Source organism: Manis pentadactyla, chromosome 2, assembly GCF_030020395.1.
Source record: "Manis pentadactyla isolate mManPen7 chromosome 2, mManPen7.hap1, whole genome shotgun sequence".
NCBI classification, from domain to species: domain Eukaryota; kingdom Metazoa; phylum Chordata; class Mammalia; order Pholidota; family Manidae; genus Manis; species Manis pentadactyla.
Window position 1 is genome coordinate 196304639 of NC_080020.1, and position 20445 is coordinate 196325083.

The 20445-nt window shown below is 35.1% G+C and overlaps 1 protein-coding gene across 4 annotated transcripts in view; it reads right to left on the minus strand.

Annotated features, from left to right (window-relative positions):
• Positions 1 to 20445, minus strand: part of PPP1R21 (protein phosphatase 1 regulatory subunit 21) — a 69925-nt gene that overhangs the window by 9719 nt on the left and 39761 nt on the right. For all 4 annotated transcript variants that reach the window (XR_005032804.2, XM_036926043.2, XM_036926042.2 and 1 more), the window contains 5 exons: positions 16657 to 16784; positions 15403 to 15555; positions 12102 to 12194; positions 8646 to 8888; positions 936 to 968 (listed from right to left, as the gene is read on the minus strand). Coding sequence is in view for 3 of the 4 variants with exons in the window: in XM_036926043.2 (XP_036781938.2) it covers positions 936 to 968; positions 8646 to 8888; positions 12102 to 12194; positions 15403 to 15555; positions 16657 to 16784 (650 nt within the window). In the remaining variant the exon portion in view is untranslated. The remainder of the gene's footprint in view (positions 1 to 935; positions 969 to 8645; positions 8889 to 12101; positions 12195 to 15402; positions 15556 to 16656; positions 16785 to 20445) is intronic.

Below are 20445 nucleotides of genomic sequence, written 5' to 3' on the forward strand. Positions count from 1 at the left end.
AGAAGTAAAGTATTGTTAAGCTCACTACCACTGGGGCCATGTCCCTCCATCTGGCTTTTATTAGCCACAAACCTGACTTTCAAATCTCCATCTGTCTGACTCCTATGCCCTATTCTAATTGGAAAAGGGAAAAAGAGAACATTTATTGGGCTTCTTAAAATCTGAACATTTTTTCCCCCCCAATTATCTTAAGATAGCTCTAATGCTCTTAAACATGCTAACCAATTAAACTATTGCTATAATGAACATTTATGGTCCTTGTCCAGACTAGTATTTCTTCTAGTTACTCTAGCAATGAAATACTATTAAAGTTTAAAAATTATACAGAAGTTCAAGATTACCTAAAATGTAGGGCCACTGAGAATATAAAAGTATTTACCAACCTATTTGAACTACATTTACCAGCTCGCCATACTGATAGCTAAGCTGAATGACTTCAGTGTTCTTTAAATGGTTATTTATGAAGTTATATCTTATAATATTTCAAGACTCAATTGAACAAACCTATCTGACAAACCAAATCTAACCCAGGTTCACTCACTGAAAAGCTGGGAAGAACTAGCAAACACACTGCTTGTCAAGGCCCTGAAAAGTCTTGTCTTCCCAGCCGGCTCACTGGGAGGGTTAACGGCTCTCAGCCTCCTGCAGCATGCCAGTGAGCTGATGGCAGAGCACGCACCACACCTTGGCAAACTGCCAAGTCAAGTCATTCAACAAGGCAATTACAAAAACAGGCTATAATTTGTTGGTGACAGTTAAAATGGAACCAGAAAGAAAAGCAACATGGATCCATCGACAGAGAGGGTAACCACTAGGTCCACATGTTGCTAGAATTATGAGAAAAAACAATTAGACAAAGCTGACTTTTGCAAGACTTGGTCAACAAACATGAGGCCAGATATTTACTAACAAACGTGATGCTAAGCACACATTACCTCATTGTCAGATGTCCTGGTTATAATCCCAATCTAGAACATAAGGGGAAAAAAATCTTTAGAACAGATTGTTTTCACTTCAAACACAATAGTTTAAACACTTGTAATATTGTCCCTTCTTGGCTCATACTGTTTTAAACCACCTTGCAAGTGAAGTACCAGATCACCCTTGGAAGGTCTTTTACTGCAAGGAAGCTATATCCTACAAAGAAGCAACCACATTCACCATTTGTGGCATGAAGTACTAAAAGATAATGATCATCACTATTATCAAAATACTGTTAGCCATTTACACTGAAAGCCAACAAACTGGGAAGAGAGAGAGGAAAAACAACTTTTGACTCATCTTGTCATTTCTATGCCTATTTCCAAAGCAGCAGCAAAGAAGGGGTAAAGACAGTTTTACAGTGACCATAATAACTAAACATCCAAACAGAAAACACAGATAATAAACACTCTGCTCAAAGTTCAAGAGGAGAAAGAAATATACTTTTCAGATAATGTTATATCATTCATAAATATTCATTTGATTTAAATTAATGAAAAAGAAAATGTAGTTTTAGACATATTAAAGTGCTGCCATGTGTTTTAAAGCTTATTTTTGTGGATTCAGTTTCAAAAACAGTCATGAATACTGATTTCAGGTTATTGTTCAAAGTGGAAGGGCATGTGCTTGGGCACAATAACTTAAGGAAACTATTGGAAACTCAGTTTCAATGGATTTTGTTACTTAGAAATGACACAATGAACAGTTTTTACAGATTTTAAATAATAGTCTCCAGAGTATTACTCTGAATAGACAGCAGTGTATCAACTGAATGTGTGCTAATGAATGTTATACCCACCTAGCTGTAAAAGCATCTTTTGTAAGGCTTTTTTAAAATAGAAGAGCATAACTTTTTACTCACTTAAGTAGGAATAGCAATTAGTCTTTCTCTTTCAGTTAAAAACTATTCATGGTAACATGCAACCATTTAATTTTATATATGCGAATATAGCTGTACTTTGCAAAATAAGCTATAAGCACTTATCCCCTTACTCCCAGCTTATGGTTTGAGAACGTGGTATAGCACAGAGCCCCACAAAGGAATAGTATTACATAAATGAAAGGAAAAGTTTTAGCATATGTGATTTCAAAATTTTCTCACATGCTGCTAATGAGAATATAAACTGATACACTCCTTTTAGAAAATAACTTGGCAATAAAGATTAAGGAACTGGAAAACATTCATGCCTATTGATCCAATTAATTCTAACCCTGAGAGCATACCTCAAACAAACCATCTGAGATATAGAATCTTATGCCTAAAAATGAGGTATTATTTAAAATAGTAGAAATTATAACCCACATCCAATCATAGGTAAACTAAGATACATTCTATATAGAATACTATGGAATCAATAATTAAGTTGATACAGAGTTTCTAATAACAGGATAAATACTTGTGTATTAACTTATGCTAAAAGATTTGAAATTTTATATAGTATAATCTCAACCATGCATGAAATTTGTAGAAAAAAATGTTAACAATGATTGCTTGGGTATTCAGGAGAATGTCAACTTTGTTTCTTCTTCTACTCTTCTACATTTTTTAGTATCTATAATCACCATGCATTTTTGTATATTCAAAATACATATTGAAAAATTTTATGAATTTAAGCAATGCTTTTCAACTCTAGCAAAAAAAACCCCAGAAATTTGTATTATTCTGTTTCTTCTTTCTTGAGGTTACCCACATCTTTATTACAATAAATAACAGGTGGCTGGAATGTTCAAATTATAATACTAGCTATTTTAATGAAACACAATAAGCATTTAACTATTGATGTGCTATAGGGTTAAAAAGAGTAAGTTTCTATCTAGTGTAACTTTTTCAACTTCAAGGTGCTTGAATCAAAGTAATCTTTTGGAACCTTGTTAGATGAGTTTTATTTGTTAATGAGTTGACTTTAAAATGGTCACAGACTTTTCCCAGTACCCAAGAGGAAGACAACAGAAAGGACATGCAATACACACAGAGTTACACACTTAGTTCACTTAAGTTCACTTGTGGTGGGAGGGAGAGGGAATAAAAAGAAAGGCTGAAGGAAGGCAGAAAACCATCTCTTTTCATCTCTGTTGTCTCCAGGTTATTTTTGGCAGGAACCTGCCATGCATAGAAGGGAAGGAAGGTTAAGTGAGGAGACCATTCTCTCAGTCTGAAATACTCTTCTCCTACCTTCTGCTCTCTTATGAAACCCACTCATGTTACCTCTTTTGTGACAGCCTCCCTGAGTTCTCCAGGGACCTTCTTTGTGACCCCACAGCACTCTGTACAGATGTCTATCTGAGCTCTATTCCATTAGATTGAAAGCAACTAAGGGAGGGGAATATATTCCATTACATAGACAAGACTGTGAAAAATGAACGGAAACCAACCATGTCTTGGTTCTCTAATCCTGACCATCAAAGATGATGCCTGATACTGGGGTTCATGGAGGATGAGGCAACTCAATTGTACCTTAAATGATGGGTAGAGTTCTGAATTCAAGAAACTCAAGGAGAATGAAAGAGGAGTTGGAAGGCAGAAGTATTTGAGTATATAGTTATTGGGAGTTATGGATAAACAGATACCCAGGCAAAAGAAAGAGCTTGAACAAAGACAAAGAAGTAAAAATGCAAGGAACATTATCTGGGAAGAAAGCTCATCTTGGCAGTGTACAAGGAAATGGAGATGAGAGAACTACAAAGGTAGTATGGAATAGGGATCCACAGACCCCGAATGCCAAATGAGTGCATTATATTCCATAGATAACAGGGAACCACTAAAAGTCTAGAAGCAAGAGGGTGGATAATCAGTAATATACTCTAGGAAAATTACTCTGTAGCACCTTATGAGAAGACTGAGAGGAAAAAGGCCCTTAAGAGATGCAGACAGAAAGTGAATAGATGAAATCAAGGTTATGTATGGACAGGCTAACTAGACAGACTACTTAAAGTAAGAGCAACTTCCAAACTCACAAAACCCAGTCATTATCAATAGTGCTCAGTATGAAAGGTTTTCAATGTCCCTGGAAATCTTCCTGGAAATCATGCTTTCCACTGAAAATGTTTAAATAAAAAGAAAGTCCTCAACTTTCAACAACTGACACTAATGACTTAAATATATCAGCTTTACTAACTTCCAGCACTTTAGAAAGGCAAGCAGTAAACAAAAGAGTTTATGTCAGCTGCCCTGTTTTCTCACACTGATCAGAGCACAAGGCCACGATGGTTAAGAAGACAATGCATAGACCCAGATGTCTTGGGTTTGAATCTTAGTTCCATCAACTCATCAAGTCTGTGACTTCAAGTTAAGTTATTTTACCTCTCTATTTGTGTTTCCTCATCTATAAAATGGAGATATGACAGTTTCTACTAAATCACACACTAAATAGGATGGTGTGAAGACTGAGTTAACATATTGAAAAATCCTCAGAACCACACCTGGCATCAATTCCCAGTCACTTTCACTGTCATCAGTGCCCTTCCTGGTCTAGTCTGGTCTTACAGTTACTCCCCAGCCTCCACCAACTCTACTGCTAGTGGAAGTGAGGGAAGTGGGAAGAAATGGACACATGGAAGAAGGGAGGAGGAACGTTAGAGAACAGCCTCACTGATGAATGAGACAGATACTGAAGGGAAGTCCATAATGAGTGGTGGCAGTGTTGCACCTTCCCAAATGGTACCTGAACAGGTATCAATATTCTGCTATGTTTGCTGAATGTCCCTCTAGGCAGTCAGCTTCTCCTATAAGAGGAATGTGGAGGATTTATGGCTGGGACTCAACTTGCAACTTAGAAGGATCATCCTATGAGCATGGTATCCATGTAAGTCAAAACTCTGAGAAGTCTGGTTTATGTTTTTGGCTTTTCTAAAAATGCTAATTCTTTCTTCCCCCTATATTTTATTATGAAAAACTCCAAACACACAGAAAGTTGGGGAAAAACATATAATAAACATCTGTATATCCATCTACATTCAATAATTAACATTTTGCTACATTTGCCTTATTTATCTGTGTATATATAATTTTTCTGAACAATCTGAAAGTAAACTGCAACTTTGTGACACCTTACACTGTAAGTACTTTGGTATTTATCTTCACAAATTAAGATATTCTCCAAAATAATCTTAATACCAGTATTCATACCTAGCAAAATAAATAGTAAGCTGAGCTTCTGACACTGCTAAGATGCAATGACATCAGTACATATCTTGAAAATTTTGTGTATTTTATTTGTATATGTTACTATTAGGTATGCTTTGAATTGAATGCAAGGTAAATCTAAGAAGGACCTTCACTTGCTCTTCTATAGCATCAGTGAGCTACAGGGGTAAAGTCACATGTCGTAGGACAGGGCCTTCAAAAAGCACCACAGCTCAATATATAACTTTCTTAAAAGTATTCCAAAAAGCAGAAGAGGAGAGAATACTTACAAACTCATTCTATGAGACCAGCATCACTCTAATAACAAAACCAAAGATACCACAAAATAAAGAAAATTATAGACCAATATCTCTCAGGAACATACATGCAAAAATCCTCAACAAAAATTACTTTTTATCCATTTATCTATCAATATCATACATCACATTAACAAAAAGGATAAAAACCATATGACCACCTCAATAGATACTGAAAAGCATTTGACAAAATTCATCATTCATTCATGATAAAAACTCTCAACAAAAGGGTATAGAGGGTATGTACCTCAACATAACAAACATATAAGACAAACCCACAGCCTACATCAAACTTAATAGTGAAAAGCTTTTAGCTTTTCCTCTAAGATGGGGAACAAGACAAGGATGCCCACTCTCACCACTTTTATTCAAAACAGTACTGGAGGTCCTCCCTATGGCAATCAGACAAGATAAAGAGCTTAAAGGCATCCAAATTGGTAAGGAAGAAATCAAACCATCATTATTTGCACATGACATGATATATTATACACAGGAAATCCTAAAGAATCCACCAAAAAACCATTAGAACTAAAAACTGAATTCAGCAAAGTTGCAGGATACAAAATATATATACTATTAATTCCTATATACTAACAACAAACTAGCAGAAAGAGAAATCAGGAAAACAACTCTATTCACACTTGCATCATAAAGAATAAAATACCTAGAAATAAACCTAACAAAGGAGTTGAAAGACCTATACTCTGAAAACTATAAGACACTCATGAGAGAAATTACAGAAGATGCCGATAAATGGAAATCTATCCAATGCTCAGGAATAGGAAGAATTAATATTGTCAAAATGGCCATCCTGCCCAAATGCAATCCCTATCAGAATATCAATGGCATTCTTCAATGAACTAGAACAAATAGTTCTAAAGTTCATATGGAACCACAAAAGACCCCAAATAGCCAAAGCAATTCTGAGAAAGAAGAACAAAGCTGGGGGTATTACACTCCCTGACTTCAAACTCTACTACAAAGCTAAGGTAATCAAGACAATTTGGTACTGGCACAAGAACAGACCCATCAATCAATGGAACATAATAGACAGCCCAGATATAAATGCATGCATATGTGGTCAATTAATGTACAGTAAAGGAGCCATGAATATACAATGGGAAAAAGACAGCCTCTTCAACAACTGGTGTTGGCAAAACTGGACAGCCATATGTAAGAAAGAACAAAACAGGATTATTGTCTAACTCCATACACAAAAGTAAATTTGAAATAGATCAAAGACCCAAATGTAAGTCAAGAAACCATAAAACTCTTGGAAGAAAAACATAAGCAAAAATCTCTTGAATATAAGCATGGATAGTTTTTTCCTGGACACATCTCCTCAGGCAAGGGAAACAAAATCAAAAGTGAACAAGTGGGACTATATTAAACTAAAAAAGCTTCTGTACAGCAAAGGACACCATCAGCAGAACAAGACATCTACAGTATGGGAGAATATATTTGTAAACAACTCATCCAATAAGGGGTTAACATCCAAAATATATAAAGAACTCATATGCCTCAACACCCAAGAAACAAACAACCCAATTAGAAATGGGCAGAGGACTAGAACAGACATTTCTCCAAAGAAATACAAATGGCCAACAGGCACATGGAAAGATTTCCACAACACTAATCATGAGGGAAACGCAAATTAAAACCACAATGAGGTATCACCTCACACCAGTTAGAATGGCTACTATCCAGAAGACAAGAAACAACAAATGCTGGTGAAGACGCAGAGAAAAAGGAACCCTCCTACGCTGTTGGTGGGAATGCAAACTGGTGCAACCACTGTGGAAAGCAGTATAGATGTTCCACAAAAAACTAAAAATAGAAATACCATTTGACCCAGTAATTCCACTCTTAGTATTTTACCCAAAGAAAACAAAATCCCTGATTCAAAAAGATATATGTACCCCTATGTTTATCACCGCACTATTTGCAACAGCCAAGATGTGGAAGCAAACCCAAGCATCTGTCAATAGAATGGATAAAGACATGGAACATATACACAATGGAATATCATTGAGCCATAAAAAGAAAAGAAATCCTGCCATTTGCAACAACATGGATGGATCTAGAGGATATTATGCTCAGTGAAATAAGCCAAGTGGAAAAAAGAGAAATACCATATGATTTCACTTATTTGTGAACATAAAAACAAAACAAAACAGATGGAATAAAATAGTATTTGACTCACAGACTCTGAGAAGTGACTAGTGGTTACCAAGGGGGAAAGACTGGGGTGGGTGGTGGGTGGAATAATGAAGGGGATAAAGGGGCACAATAATTCACAATCACACAAAGGTGGTCACGGGGATGGAGGTACAGCATGGAGAACACAGTCAATGATTCTCTAACATTTTACTATGCTGACAGATAGTAACCACACTAGAGGGGATGAGGATAATAATATGGGTAACTGTTGAACCACTGTGTTGTATATTTGAAACCAACGTAAGTGTATATCAATGATACTTTAATTTAAAAAAAGAAAAGTACCACAGCACTCAAGGTCCCCAAGAAATGCTTGTAAAAAGTATTCCTAATGAGGTGTATTTCTTATTATGAGGGTTTTTTTGTTTTGTCTGATTTCTCCTATCCTAGATTTTCAAATTTTTTGATAGTGGGTAGAATATTGTAGTTAGAAAACTTATCTTGAAGTAACTTTGAATTCTGTAACCCTAGTAGAAATGTTTCTTCACCTTCTCAATTATTGTAGTTAAATAAAAGGCAAGAAATACAAAGTTGCAATATCATCTGCCTTATAAAGTATAATTAATTGTCTTATGGAATATAATTAACCTGACAGGTTTCTGTATTATATGTATGTCACAGAACTTTATGCTTTTGGGAAATATACCATATAACTGGTTAAAAATGATTTTTGTAGTCATTTCTATAAAAGGTTAGACATTTAGCCTTTGGGCAGTAATAAAATCCTATATTACAAATATTTCTATGGAAAAGCAGAATCTTCTTAAACTTGACTTACTATGTATCTTTTCCAGGAATATAGCCCTCACCATGGGAAAGTCTCACATAAGATCAAAGGGAATTTAATGGAGGGGTTTTTTGAAAGAAGCATCCTGCTTACCAACCTGCTTTTTCTAGAACACAAGAATTATACCTATTTTAAACTGACATGTAATTTAGATGGTTGACACTGAACATTAGGTTGATCCTTACCTATAAGCGTTAAAAAGAAAGACAACACTTACCAGACTGGTGCTGTGGACAGACTCCAGCACAGCCTTAGCTGAGGCTTCTTCCTGGCCTGTAGCATTCACTACAGCAGAATTTTCCTGGGCCAGCCCAACCACTTGTCTGCTACTTGTACTCTTCAACTTTTCTGCAATTCGCTGGTTTTCTTTCTCCAGCTTGATTTTGGCTAACTGTGCTTCCAACATCCAATGTTCTTTTTCCTGCTCCAGTTTAGAAATCTTCTCCAAACTCTGCTGAACCTTGAAAAGCAACAGAATTCTGCACCTTAGAGGACAATGCAGACAGAACTTTAAGGTCAAAAATATACTTTAAGGGGGCATTACGATTAGCATGTATAGTGTGGGGAGGGCACAGGGAGGGCTGTGCAACACAGAGAAGACAAGTAATGATTTTATAGCATCTTACTATGTTGATAGACAGTGACTGTGAACGGGGATGTGGGGGGGACTTGGTGAAGGGGGGAGCCTAGTAAACATAATGTCCTTCATGTAATTGTAGATTAATGATACCAAAATAAAATTTAAAAAAAATATATATATATATATATATATATATACTTTACAGAATGTAAACCAAAACTACCTCACAGAGATGAAAACTTTTTAAAAAGGCTGACCCTGGAATAGGGAAAGATTTATTGAACAGGATACGAAAAGAACAACTATAAATTGAGAAAATGAACTATAGTAAAATAAAAAATCCCTATTCATCAAAAGGCATCAGTAAGAGAACAAAAAAAAAAAAGCCACAAAATGGAGGAAAATATCCACAAAGCATGTCCAACAAAGCACCAATATTCATAGTATAAAGAACATCTATAAATCAGTAAGAAAAAGACAACCCGATAGAGAAAGAAGGGAGGAAAAAGACTTGAATGGCCACTTGAACAAAACTATAAGCATAAAAAAGGTGTTCAATGTCACTATTTACCAAGGAAAAAAAATTCAAAACCATCTGAATGATTAAAATTAAAAAGACAGAAAATACAAAGATAAGCATGTTTGTGGAGCAAACTGGAGCTATTAAATAGTGCTGGAAGGACTGGAATTTATGACAAACACTTTGAAAAACTACTTGGCAGGTTCTTTTATTTTATTTTATTTTTATTAAGGTATCATTGATATACACTCTCATGAAGGTTTTACATGAAAAACACTGTGGTTACTACATTCACCTACATTATCAAGTACCCCCCATACCCCACTGAAGTCACTGTCCATCAGTATAATAAGATGCCACAGAGTCACTACTTGTCTTATCTGTGCTACACTGTGTTCCCAGTGACGCCCCCCACACCATGTGTACCAATCATAATACCCCTCGATCCCTTTCTCCCTCCATCCCTACCCACCCTCCCCTGCCCCTCTCCTTTGGTAACCACTAGTCCCTTCTTGGAGTCTGTGAGTCTTGTCAGGCTCTTTTAAAGCTGAACATATCATATTCTATGACCCAGCAATTCTACTTCTAAGTATAACCCAGTAGAGATGCATGCATGTGTACAAAAAGACATGTACAAGAATGTTCATAGTAGCACTATGACAGCTAAACACTTGAAACTACCAAAAAACTCATGAGCAGTAAGAATGGATAAATAATGTATATTCACACAACAGAACACTAAAGAACAATGAAAACAGACAGATCACAACTACATAACATGGATGAATACTACATAAATAATGCTAAACGAAAGAAGCCAGACCTGAAAGAATATATACTGCATAATCTCATTTAATAAAAAGTTCAGTCTCAGGCAACAAAAACTAATCTTTGGTGTTAGCAGGGTAACAGTTAACTTAGGGGAGAGAAGAGTAATAACTGGAAAGGGACGTGAGGAAGACATCTCAGGTCCTAATCATATTTTTTAAAGGTATACCCTATATAAGGAAATTTTCTTTTTTTGTAATTTACTTAAAATTTTATCTAGGTACTGGTTACATTCCTTGTGTTTACTTGTGAAAACTCACTGGGATATGTATTAATAACTTCTCTACTTTTAAGTATGTATACTTCAATAAGTTAAAAAAACTAATTCTCAGGGCAAGTAGAAGCTTGAGAATTACATAAGAATAAAAGCAATCTTATAGTGAATTCCAAATGCTTTACAAACTATCATGGCTGAGCAACTGCCATGTACCAGATACTGTTCATATTACTTTCCTGCCATTATCCCACTGAAGTCTCCTAACAGTGCTCCAGTTCTCATTTCTCTCATAGAGAATTAAAGCTCCCAGCAGCTCAACCACCTGCTAAGCAACAAAGAACAGAGCCAGGATCTGGGATCCCATCTGTCTGGCTCACAAATCTGATTCTTTTCACCGCATCACACTGCCTCCCATTGGCTCCATTAATCCCTACGAGACCCTGAAAGGTAGATACTATCTTCACTTCAGAGAGCAGGAAGTGACACCCAGAGAGCTTATCTGACCAGCCTGCAGCTGGTCAATGGCTGAGGAGGAAAGGCAGTAGCTCTAAAGTCATACTCACTGGCAACTTTGGGTAAAAGCTGCTTAATTTCTTTGAGCCTTGCTTTCCTCACATAAAATTTAAGAAAAAATCAAAAATTCGATTTTTAAGGAATTCTGCATTTTATTGTTTGTCTCAGGAATTATTCTGTGGACAGAACTTTTAGTTCCAATACCCTAGCACATGAATGTAGGAAAGATAAGTGATATGTGTTCAATGACAGCAAGGTCAGCACAGACAAAATATTGTCTCAGGTGAATTTATTTGTACTCTCTTTAAGACAAATATTTCCAAAACTAAAAGTAAGCCAGTTGTTGAATAAATCTCTGACAAAAGCTAAACTGGTATCAATTTATATCAAGTTCTGATAAAGATACTATCTCCCACCTCCATCTAGCCGTCAAATTCAATTGACCAGTGACTATTGGAAATTTTTCATTCCTGCTCATTTAAAAATAAAAATAACTCACTGAGTCTCTAGCCCTTTCTGCCTTATTTCAGTTATTTAAATCAGCATCTAAGTACAGCATAAGGGATATAGTCAATAATATTGTAATATCTTTGTATGTTGACAGATCATGATGAGCATTTAATAATGCAGATAATTGTCAAATCACTATGTTGTACATCTGAAACCAATACATTGTATTATCAGTTATACTTCAATGGAAAAAAAAAAAAACGTACGTTTAAAAAATTAAATAAAAAAAATAAATCTAGTGCCTAAAGAAAGAATTAGTCATCATGGTGAAAGTATTTTGATATTATATCAGTGGCAATTATAACACCAATTGAATCAAGATGACTTAAAGTATCAACAAACGTTTTTCAATGAATTATATGGTGCTTTTTAGCATGTGTTAAACATAATTATACATGTTTACTTATACAGCCTTTTAAATTGTTCTTTGTATATTAAAAACCGTCTCCAGGGGATCTAACATTTATGCTCTTTAACAAATACCATGATTTCCTAGGTGCCATACCTGTTGTGCAAGGCCTTCTCGACTTTCAGTAGAGCTGAGAAGGACCCGGCGGTTTGCCAGAGCTTCTTCATAAGGCACAGACTCCAAAAGGGGCTATGAAAAAAGCATCATAAGAATTAAAGAAAAAGATCATATGAATTCCCTGATCCTACATACTCAAATAAGAACGCTAAATGGGGTTCAATAATAAAGTCAGATGTATGCCAACACAGACTAATGCCCTTTAACACATGTGAAAAGGAACTTTTTTTTAAAAGAAAAATACTGAAAGGAATTTATCATTTCAGTATGAAATACATTAACAAAAACCATATGGACTTGTATCAAATACCACATGATTTCACTTATATGTGGAATCTAAAAAAACAAACAAAAACAAAAACAAAAACAGAAATAGACTCATAGATACAGAGAACAATCTAGTGGTTGCCAGAAGGGAAGGGATGGGCAAAATAGGTGAAGGAGATTAAAAGGCACAAACTTCCACTTACAATATAAATAAGGTGTGGGGATAAAATGTACAATGTACAGCATAGTGAATATAGTTAATAATATGTAACAGCTTTGTATGGTGAGAGATGGTAGCCAGATTTATCTTATTGTGGTAATAACTTCATAAGGCATATAATGTTGAATCACTATGTTGAACACCTGAAACTAACATAATACTGTATGTCAACCATACTTCAATTTTTAAAAAAAGCAGACTGTCAGGGGAGGAGTGGGGCACAGGTGTACGGGTGAGGATTACAAGGGGCATTGTCTTGATTGGGGTTTCATGAGAGTAGACATATTTCAAAACCTATTGAACTGTACACTTCAGTTATGTGCAGTTTTTGTATGCCAATTAAACCCTGAATAAAACTCCTAAAAACAAAAAAAAAACAGACAGATGAAGGAACAGGATAGAAACTCTAGAAACTGACAAAAGCATATACAAAAATGTACTATGTGATAAACGTTGCATTTTTAAGTGAACAGTGAAAGGATAGACTAGTTAAATGGTACATGGCCAACCAGCTAATAATTTAGAAAAATAACTACTTAGATACATAAATAAATTCAAGATAGAGTAAAGATTTCTATCTAAAAATTCAGACTGCAAAAATACTGGAAAAAATTTAGGTGAGCAATTCTATAATCTTAGAATCACCCTGGCTGAGAATCACCACCATAAAGAAAAAGACTGGTTTGATGATATAAAAATTAAAACTCCAATTTGGAAAAACTTTACAACAAACTGGGGGAAAAAATACTTTTAACACAGATGCAGGATTAAAATCCTTAATATATATGGAGCTCCTTCAACCCTAATTAGAAACATTTACTTAAAAATAGGTAAACAGAGAACTGACAGAATAAATACAAATGATAACTTTATAAAAGGAGTTTCACTTTAATAATAAGCAAACAAATGCATTCAAAATAACAATAAGAAACCTCTTATCTCTGAGATTGACAATATTCAATTTATTGGTTAAATTTAAACGTCTATTGCTGGTAAACTATAAATAGGTAACCTTCCTGATGTGTAGTCTGGAAAAATGTGTCAAAAGTTGAAACATTCACAGACTCTGACCCAGCAATTCTATTTTGGGGAATTCATCTTAAAGACATAATTAAAACAATGGGACAAATATAAGGAGATAGCCCTATATTGCTAGGAGTACAGTCACTCTTAAGGGCAATTGCAGTAAATATTAAAAATTTAAATGTGTAAACAACACAATCCAGAACACTACACTTCTCAATATTCCACACACGTGCCCCAGGAGGCATTTACAAAACTATCCACTGCAGTATTACTGTAACTGTAAAAAACTGGAATCAACCTAAATGCCGACCAATAAGGGAATACCTAAAAGAACCACAGAATATCCATACTACAGAGTTCTATGCAGTATTTAAAATAAATTTTAAAGAAAATTCTATATATTGCATATTGTCTATAGATTTATATAGATGGATATAAATGCCCCAGAAGAGTCTGGCAGGTTACAAACCAAACTGGTAACTATATCTCTGAAGAGAAACTGGAATTAGGGATTGTAATTTACCTGTAATGTGCTAATGTGATATAAGAATGTGTTTATGCATCATGTGTAACTAAAAGTTAAAAAGAAATGAGAAAAAAGGTAAAAACAAATAAACAAACTTGTATGTACAAGAATATCTACTGTAGCATTGCATGTAACAGTGAGAAACAGGAAACCTCCTAAATATCCAAGAGCAATGGATTAGTTCATTAAGTTATTACATATGTTTAGATTTAAACACTACAGATGAAATACTATAAAGGCATTAAAATGATAGGGATTTACAGAGAACCCAAAAAAGGCCTAACAGTTACCAAAGGGAAAGGGACTGGGGAAGGATGGGTGGGAAGGGATGGATAAGAGCGGGGGGAGGGGGGGAAGAAAGGGGGCATTACGATTAGCATATATAATGTCAGGGGTGGGTACGGAGAGGGCTGTGCAACACAGAGAAGACAAGTAGTGATTCTACAATGTCCTACTATGCTGATGGACAGTGACTATAATGGGGGTCGTGGGGGGGGACTTGGTGAAGGGGGGAGTCTAGTAAACATAATGTTCTTCATGTAATTGTAGATTAATGATACCAAAATAAAATTTTAAAAAAATGATAGGGATTTATATTTGCAGTATATATAGATACCCACAATTCATTTAGAAGAAAAATCCAGATTCTAAAACAGTATAGGTATCCAGAGACACTTTTCTTTTTATATCATTTGTGTGTGTGTGTGTGTGTGTGTGTGTGAGTGAGTGAGTGTGCCTGTGTGAGCCCCCCTGTGCAGTAACATTTTCGGATATAGCTACACTCTCATGAAGAGTAGATAGCTACCTTTGGGTGGTGGGATTTGGGGTGACCATTAAATTTCTTCTGGATGTACTACTGTATTTTCTAATTTCTTTTGCAATGACTATGTATTCTTACTATATTCAGAAAAAAATTACAAGAGTGTTTCCTTTTTTTTCTGTTTCTATAAATTTAAGATTTCTGAAGTGTGACACTCACTGGCTTATGGCTGCCTCACCCCAGACATTCTACAAGCTACTGTGAACATAGTATATATATCAATCCTGCATTATATTCATATATTAATTGAAGTTTGGGTCATTGTTACCTCCTCCTTCCCAAAGACCACCTCCAACACCCACGAACCACCTGTGCCCCAATTGCGTAGAATCTAAACAATATGAACTATGGAAAAACTCTTGCCATTCTCTGGAATTATTCCTTATTCTTTCCCTGATTTAAATGTTAGCAGCTCACAAACCTTTCTCAAAGCCTTCATATAGGCGGCAGCTTTTTTCTTGTACTGGAGCATGCATTCAGCTGAAAGAGGATTAATGAATCCACTCGCTGCCTTAGGCCCATAGCTCAGGGAGGCAATGAAGTTCTCCACATTGTTGCTGAAGAAAGATGCAATCTAAATGAAGCATGACAAGAGGATAGATTTTTTTGTTTTCCAATAATGTACCTAATATACATATCTAATAGTTTTCAGAGTAAAGTTAAAGATGCTGAGAATGAAAATGAAACTTCAACACCTGCTCAGAAGTCCACATTTATTTATTTGAGAATACCTAGGACAATGATTTATAATAAAAAGACAATACTAGTACAAATACTGAGACCAGACTTGTGACATATCCTAGACAATTTCTCTTCTTCCTAAAAACCAGGACTGATTCTGATTTGTCCTATAGACAATGTTCATGAGCTATTTACCTTATTGATTTCTGCCATTGCGCTCAAAATATCCATGTTTGGATTTATACATTCTATTTATATTTTAACTGAATACTTCATATCCCAACATGCAACATGACACAAGCATCTCGAATGTTATCTCTACTTATACTTAATTCTGTAAATCTCTATTTTTATTTTAATTGACTCAGTTAATTTGTGAATTATAAATAAGAAAAAGACTGAAAATTCAGTAGACCCTTGTCATTTACAGATTTAACACTTGTTAAATCTATGTAAGCAGCTGCAAAGATCCATGACTCTAATTTTGCTGAGCCATGACTTTTAATCCACAGTGCCTTTTGAAATCATGATATAAATAAAAATATCTGAGAACATTATTGGTCAGAAAATTAAAGGCTTGGATATAAAGGATATCCTATTTTGATAAATAAGAAAAAGTGACTTGTGAAACAAAGTATTCTACCTTGGCCAAAACTGCTCAAAAAGTAAGCCATCACTAATGGTCTGAAATGTTGTATTTTTTGTTAATATTTTACCATGTCAAATGAAATTCTATGTTAGATAGTATTCAAGAAAATAAGGGATCTAAAATCTTGAGCTGTACATTCCTTGTAAATGACATGGATAATCACATATCCATATACCCATTTGCTTTAAATATTAGGTAAGGAGGAAGAGAAAAAGGGAGACAAACTTACAGAAAAGTCTGACATTCCAAAATCCTTTTACAGATCAATTTTCCTATGTCATTTAATTTAAAAAGAAGCATATTTAAGAACTAAATTTAATGTCAATATAAACCAGGAAAAATTACCTTTCCTGCTCCATTTGTTAATGCCACCACTGAGGAGAGGATGCAGTCATTAGTTGTTATGAGCTTCTGTGTTGCTGTTGGAAGTTCATGCTCTATTGTCGCTTTCTGACTATAATGTTTGGAAATATCTGTAAAGTAATCAAAAGAAAACTCACTACTGTCTATGTACAAGTTACATACATATAACAAGCCTGTTAACTTCTCATGTATACTCCTACGGATTTACAAAGTAAATATGACAAAAAATGGTCCCAAATTACCAGGATTGTGCTTACTATTAATTAGGTCACAAATCCATGTGAGAATAGAGATAAGTGAGGGTCTCTTAACATCACAGTGTCTCTTCATAGCCATTAGCTAGTAGGTCTGGTTCTCCCTCATCTGAGTGTTAGCCCTTATTCTACTGCTGGGTAAATGACCCAGTGTTAAAAATCCTATTCTGGTAGTTCAGCAGGCACAAATGAGGATTTATCTTATACTTACACAAGCCAACCATGAGGCTGGAACACAACAGCCAACATTATGTCCCACAATCCTTACTGTACCTTAGCCAGTTTGCTAGTACACACCCTAACAAACAATGACAAGGGTCTGCACAGCAAAATAGGGACTGGATGCTGCAGTATCTGCTTTATGTGCCTCCAGTCTGAGAATATTACAACAAAGGCCTGTGGTTAGAAAGCACAGAAGAGAGGCTTAGATATAAAAGTGTAAAGAGAAATTAAGTTGGCCAAACAACTAAGCTTGGGGTTTTCTGGGTCTCTGAGAAACAAAATGATTTTGTTCTGAAAATAAGGGATAATGGGAAACTTACTAAGACAATGTTGATTTATGAGGGGTAATCATATTTTTAAATAGTGTTTACAGTTCAGCTTCCTTAGAATTTTTTAGATTACTTCAATTACAACAGCATTAATTATCACTACTAAAAAAGCTAAAAATAAACCACAAAATGTGGAAATTAACTTTCATAGTAGGTGTGTATACAGAGAATTTCACTTATGCAGAATCAAGACATTTAGTTGATTTTAGACTAATTAAGAGGAAGTAAGACTACAGTTGACCCTTGAACAATGCGGAGGTTAGGATCACTGACCCACACAGTTGAAAACCCATGTGTAATTTCTGACTCCCTCAAAACTTAACTACTAACAGCCTAATGTTGATTTTATGGTAGTAAACAATAAAATAGACTAGTATCTACATACATTTTATGCACTCATGACATACCTTTTTCTTAATTTTTTTGATATTTCTAGGCCATTCAGCCTGTCTGCAAGTTTTTTTCAAATTATCACAAATCTCCAAAAAATTTTTCCAGTGTATGTATTGAAGAACATCCATGTATAAGTGGACACACACAGTTCAAAACCATGTTGTTCAAGGGTCAACTATATTTAGAAAGAAATGGTATTTGAGATTTAACTTGATATAATATTTTAACACAAAATTACTGTTTTATGAATAAGATTTTTACTAAAATTTTTAAACCAAGGAATTATTTTATCTGTATATTTTACACATATACATATGTACATATGAACTTTTAATTTATGAGAGTTTAAGATATATAGAAAAGTTACAGTTTCTGTATAACCATCAGCCAGTTTTCCCTATTGTTAACATCTGCATTACTATGGTCTAATCACAGCAAAGGGACCAACTAATTGGTACACTGCTATTAAGTTTGTATTTTTAAAAATAAATGCTTATCCTCTATATTCATTAGATATCCAAGTGAATAAAAATTCAATTGGAACGTTGACCATTTTTTTGTATACTAAGAATTTACTAGCACCTAACAAAGACATTTTCTTTCTACACACCACTGGAAGTTTAATCAATATTTTACTGGAAGCATAAAACATTATAATACAAGTTGGTTGGTAAGCAATCTTGACTGATTGTTGGTGACTGAGATACTTATGAAAGATGTACGATGCTAAGAACATTTACATGGCCTCTACTGGATCAATGCTACTGTACTTTGACAATAATAATTCTCCCAATTCTAATTGTTTCCTCTTTATTGAATCCAATATTTCAATTATTTGGATGTTCCTTGACATTACATTTTAAATCCAAAAAGAACAAAGAAATCATGTGATCTAGATCAGAGTTTCATTTTCCTTTTATGTTTCCTGTGAGTCTACCTGCTTTAAACCTGAGATAAAAGATGAACAATTCTCACTTAGAACGTCTCTTATTAAAAAGATTAATTCACTCATATTTTAAATCCATGTAGGATACACATTTTTAAAAATCTCTATCTCTCACTGACACCTGCCTACCTGCCTGCCTTCCTTTCAACTTGCAATAATTCAGGGCAAAGCAGGTAGGGAAGCGCTTTGAAATGAGAGTTCTCTTAAAGACAAGGCTTCTTCTTTTAGTGCCCATTAATGCTCAAACTGTGTTTTCATGAGAGATACACAAGGGCCTTCCAAGCTAGGTAGGAAGACAAATTTGAACTATAAACCTAGGACATAATCTTGCCAACCATCCTTAACGTTTCCCAACATTCTCCCTTTATATTATAATGTTCCTTTTCAAGGACAGAAACAAGTGGAAGCACAAAGGGGGCTCGGGTCCTCCTGTAAGTAAGAGGCCTTTGGTCCTCTCAGAATTTCCATCAGCTTGTGGCAAATAGTAACAGTAACATTTTTGATTTGGACCATTTGTCATCTCAATCTTCTGTAATGTCTGAACAAAAGCATCTTGAGAAAACTTTGTATATTATAAATTAAAATAGAAGTATCAATAAAATCAAGATTTTAAAAAACATAAATGAAGCTTTAAGACCCTTCTCATTAGACAGCTACCCTCCACTGCTCTAGCCCCTCCTTTACAGGAATGCTGGAGAAACCTCTAGCAGGAACAAATCATAACATCAGCTTAGGAAAATTTAAAAAACAAAACCAAAAACTTGTCGTGACAAAGCTATTGTAGTTTCAATGGTATAGTTCAAGGTTAAGTAAACTTCTGGAATAGAGGACTGCAGCTAAGTCTGAGCTCCCTAAACCAAAGCTACAAAGAAAAAGGCACCATTCTTTAGTTTTTCTACAGACCAGAGTAGGTTGTGCAAGGTCGACTACTGGCACCTGCCACCAAGGCCATGTGATTCCTACAACCAGGGCTAGCTCTAGCGGTAGAGTGATTTTTAAAGTTCCTTAAATCAAAGACAAGCCACAGGAAGGACATTTTCCAGAATGAATGGTAATGTGGTGCTAGGTAATACTGCTGATATTAAGAATGATTCCCAGTGCCATAAGTTAGATGCAAATCTATAGAAGGGCACCAAATATACCCATCTTACACATGCTACCTACACAGTTTTAAGTTTTAAAAATTATACTCTGTGAACTAGTAATTGGTCACTGATTGTTAAGTAAACACAATGAATCATCAAGGAACTTGGGTTAGTTCTAATAGTCCTTAATAATTGCTCCCATCTTCTCCTGCTTTCTCTACCCCAGCAGTCTTCAAATGGAAAAGAAAGGAGAAAAAAACTTAGAGGCCACATAGAGCTATAGATTAAAAAGTCAGGACTCAGAATCACATGCTAAGAAGCATATGAAATGTGCTTCAGCAGACTATATTCCTAGGAGCACACAGCAATTGAAATCTGACCAAAGCTTAAAAAAAGACCCTCATTTCTTAAGATTCTGCAAACCAAAGAGGACTTTATATGGGCACTTTAAACATAGGAATGTACAGGACATTGGGAAGTGCATTCTTTCTGGGAACTTTAACCCTTGCTTTCCTCAATTCCTTCATGTTTGGGCTCTAACA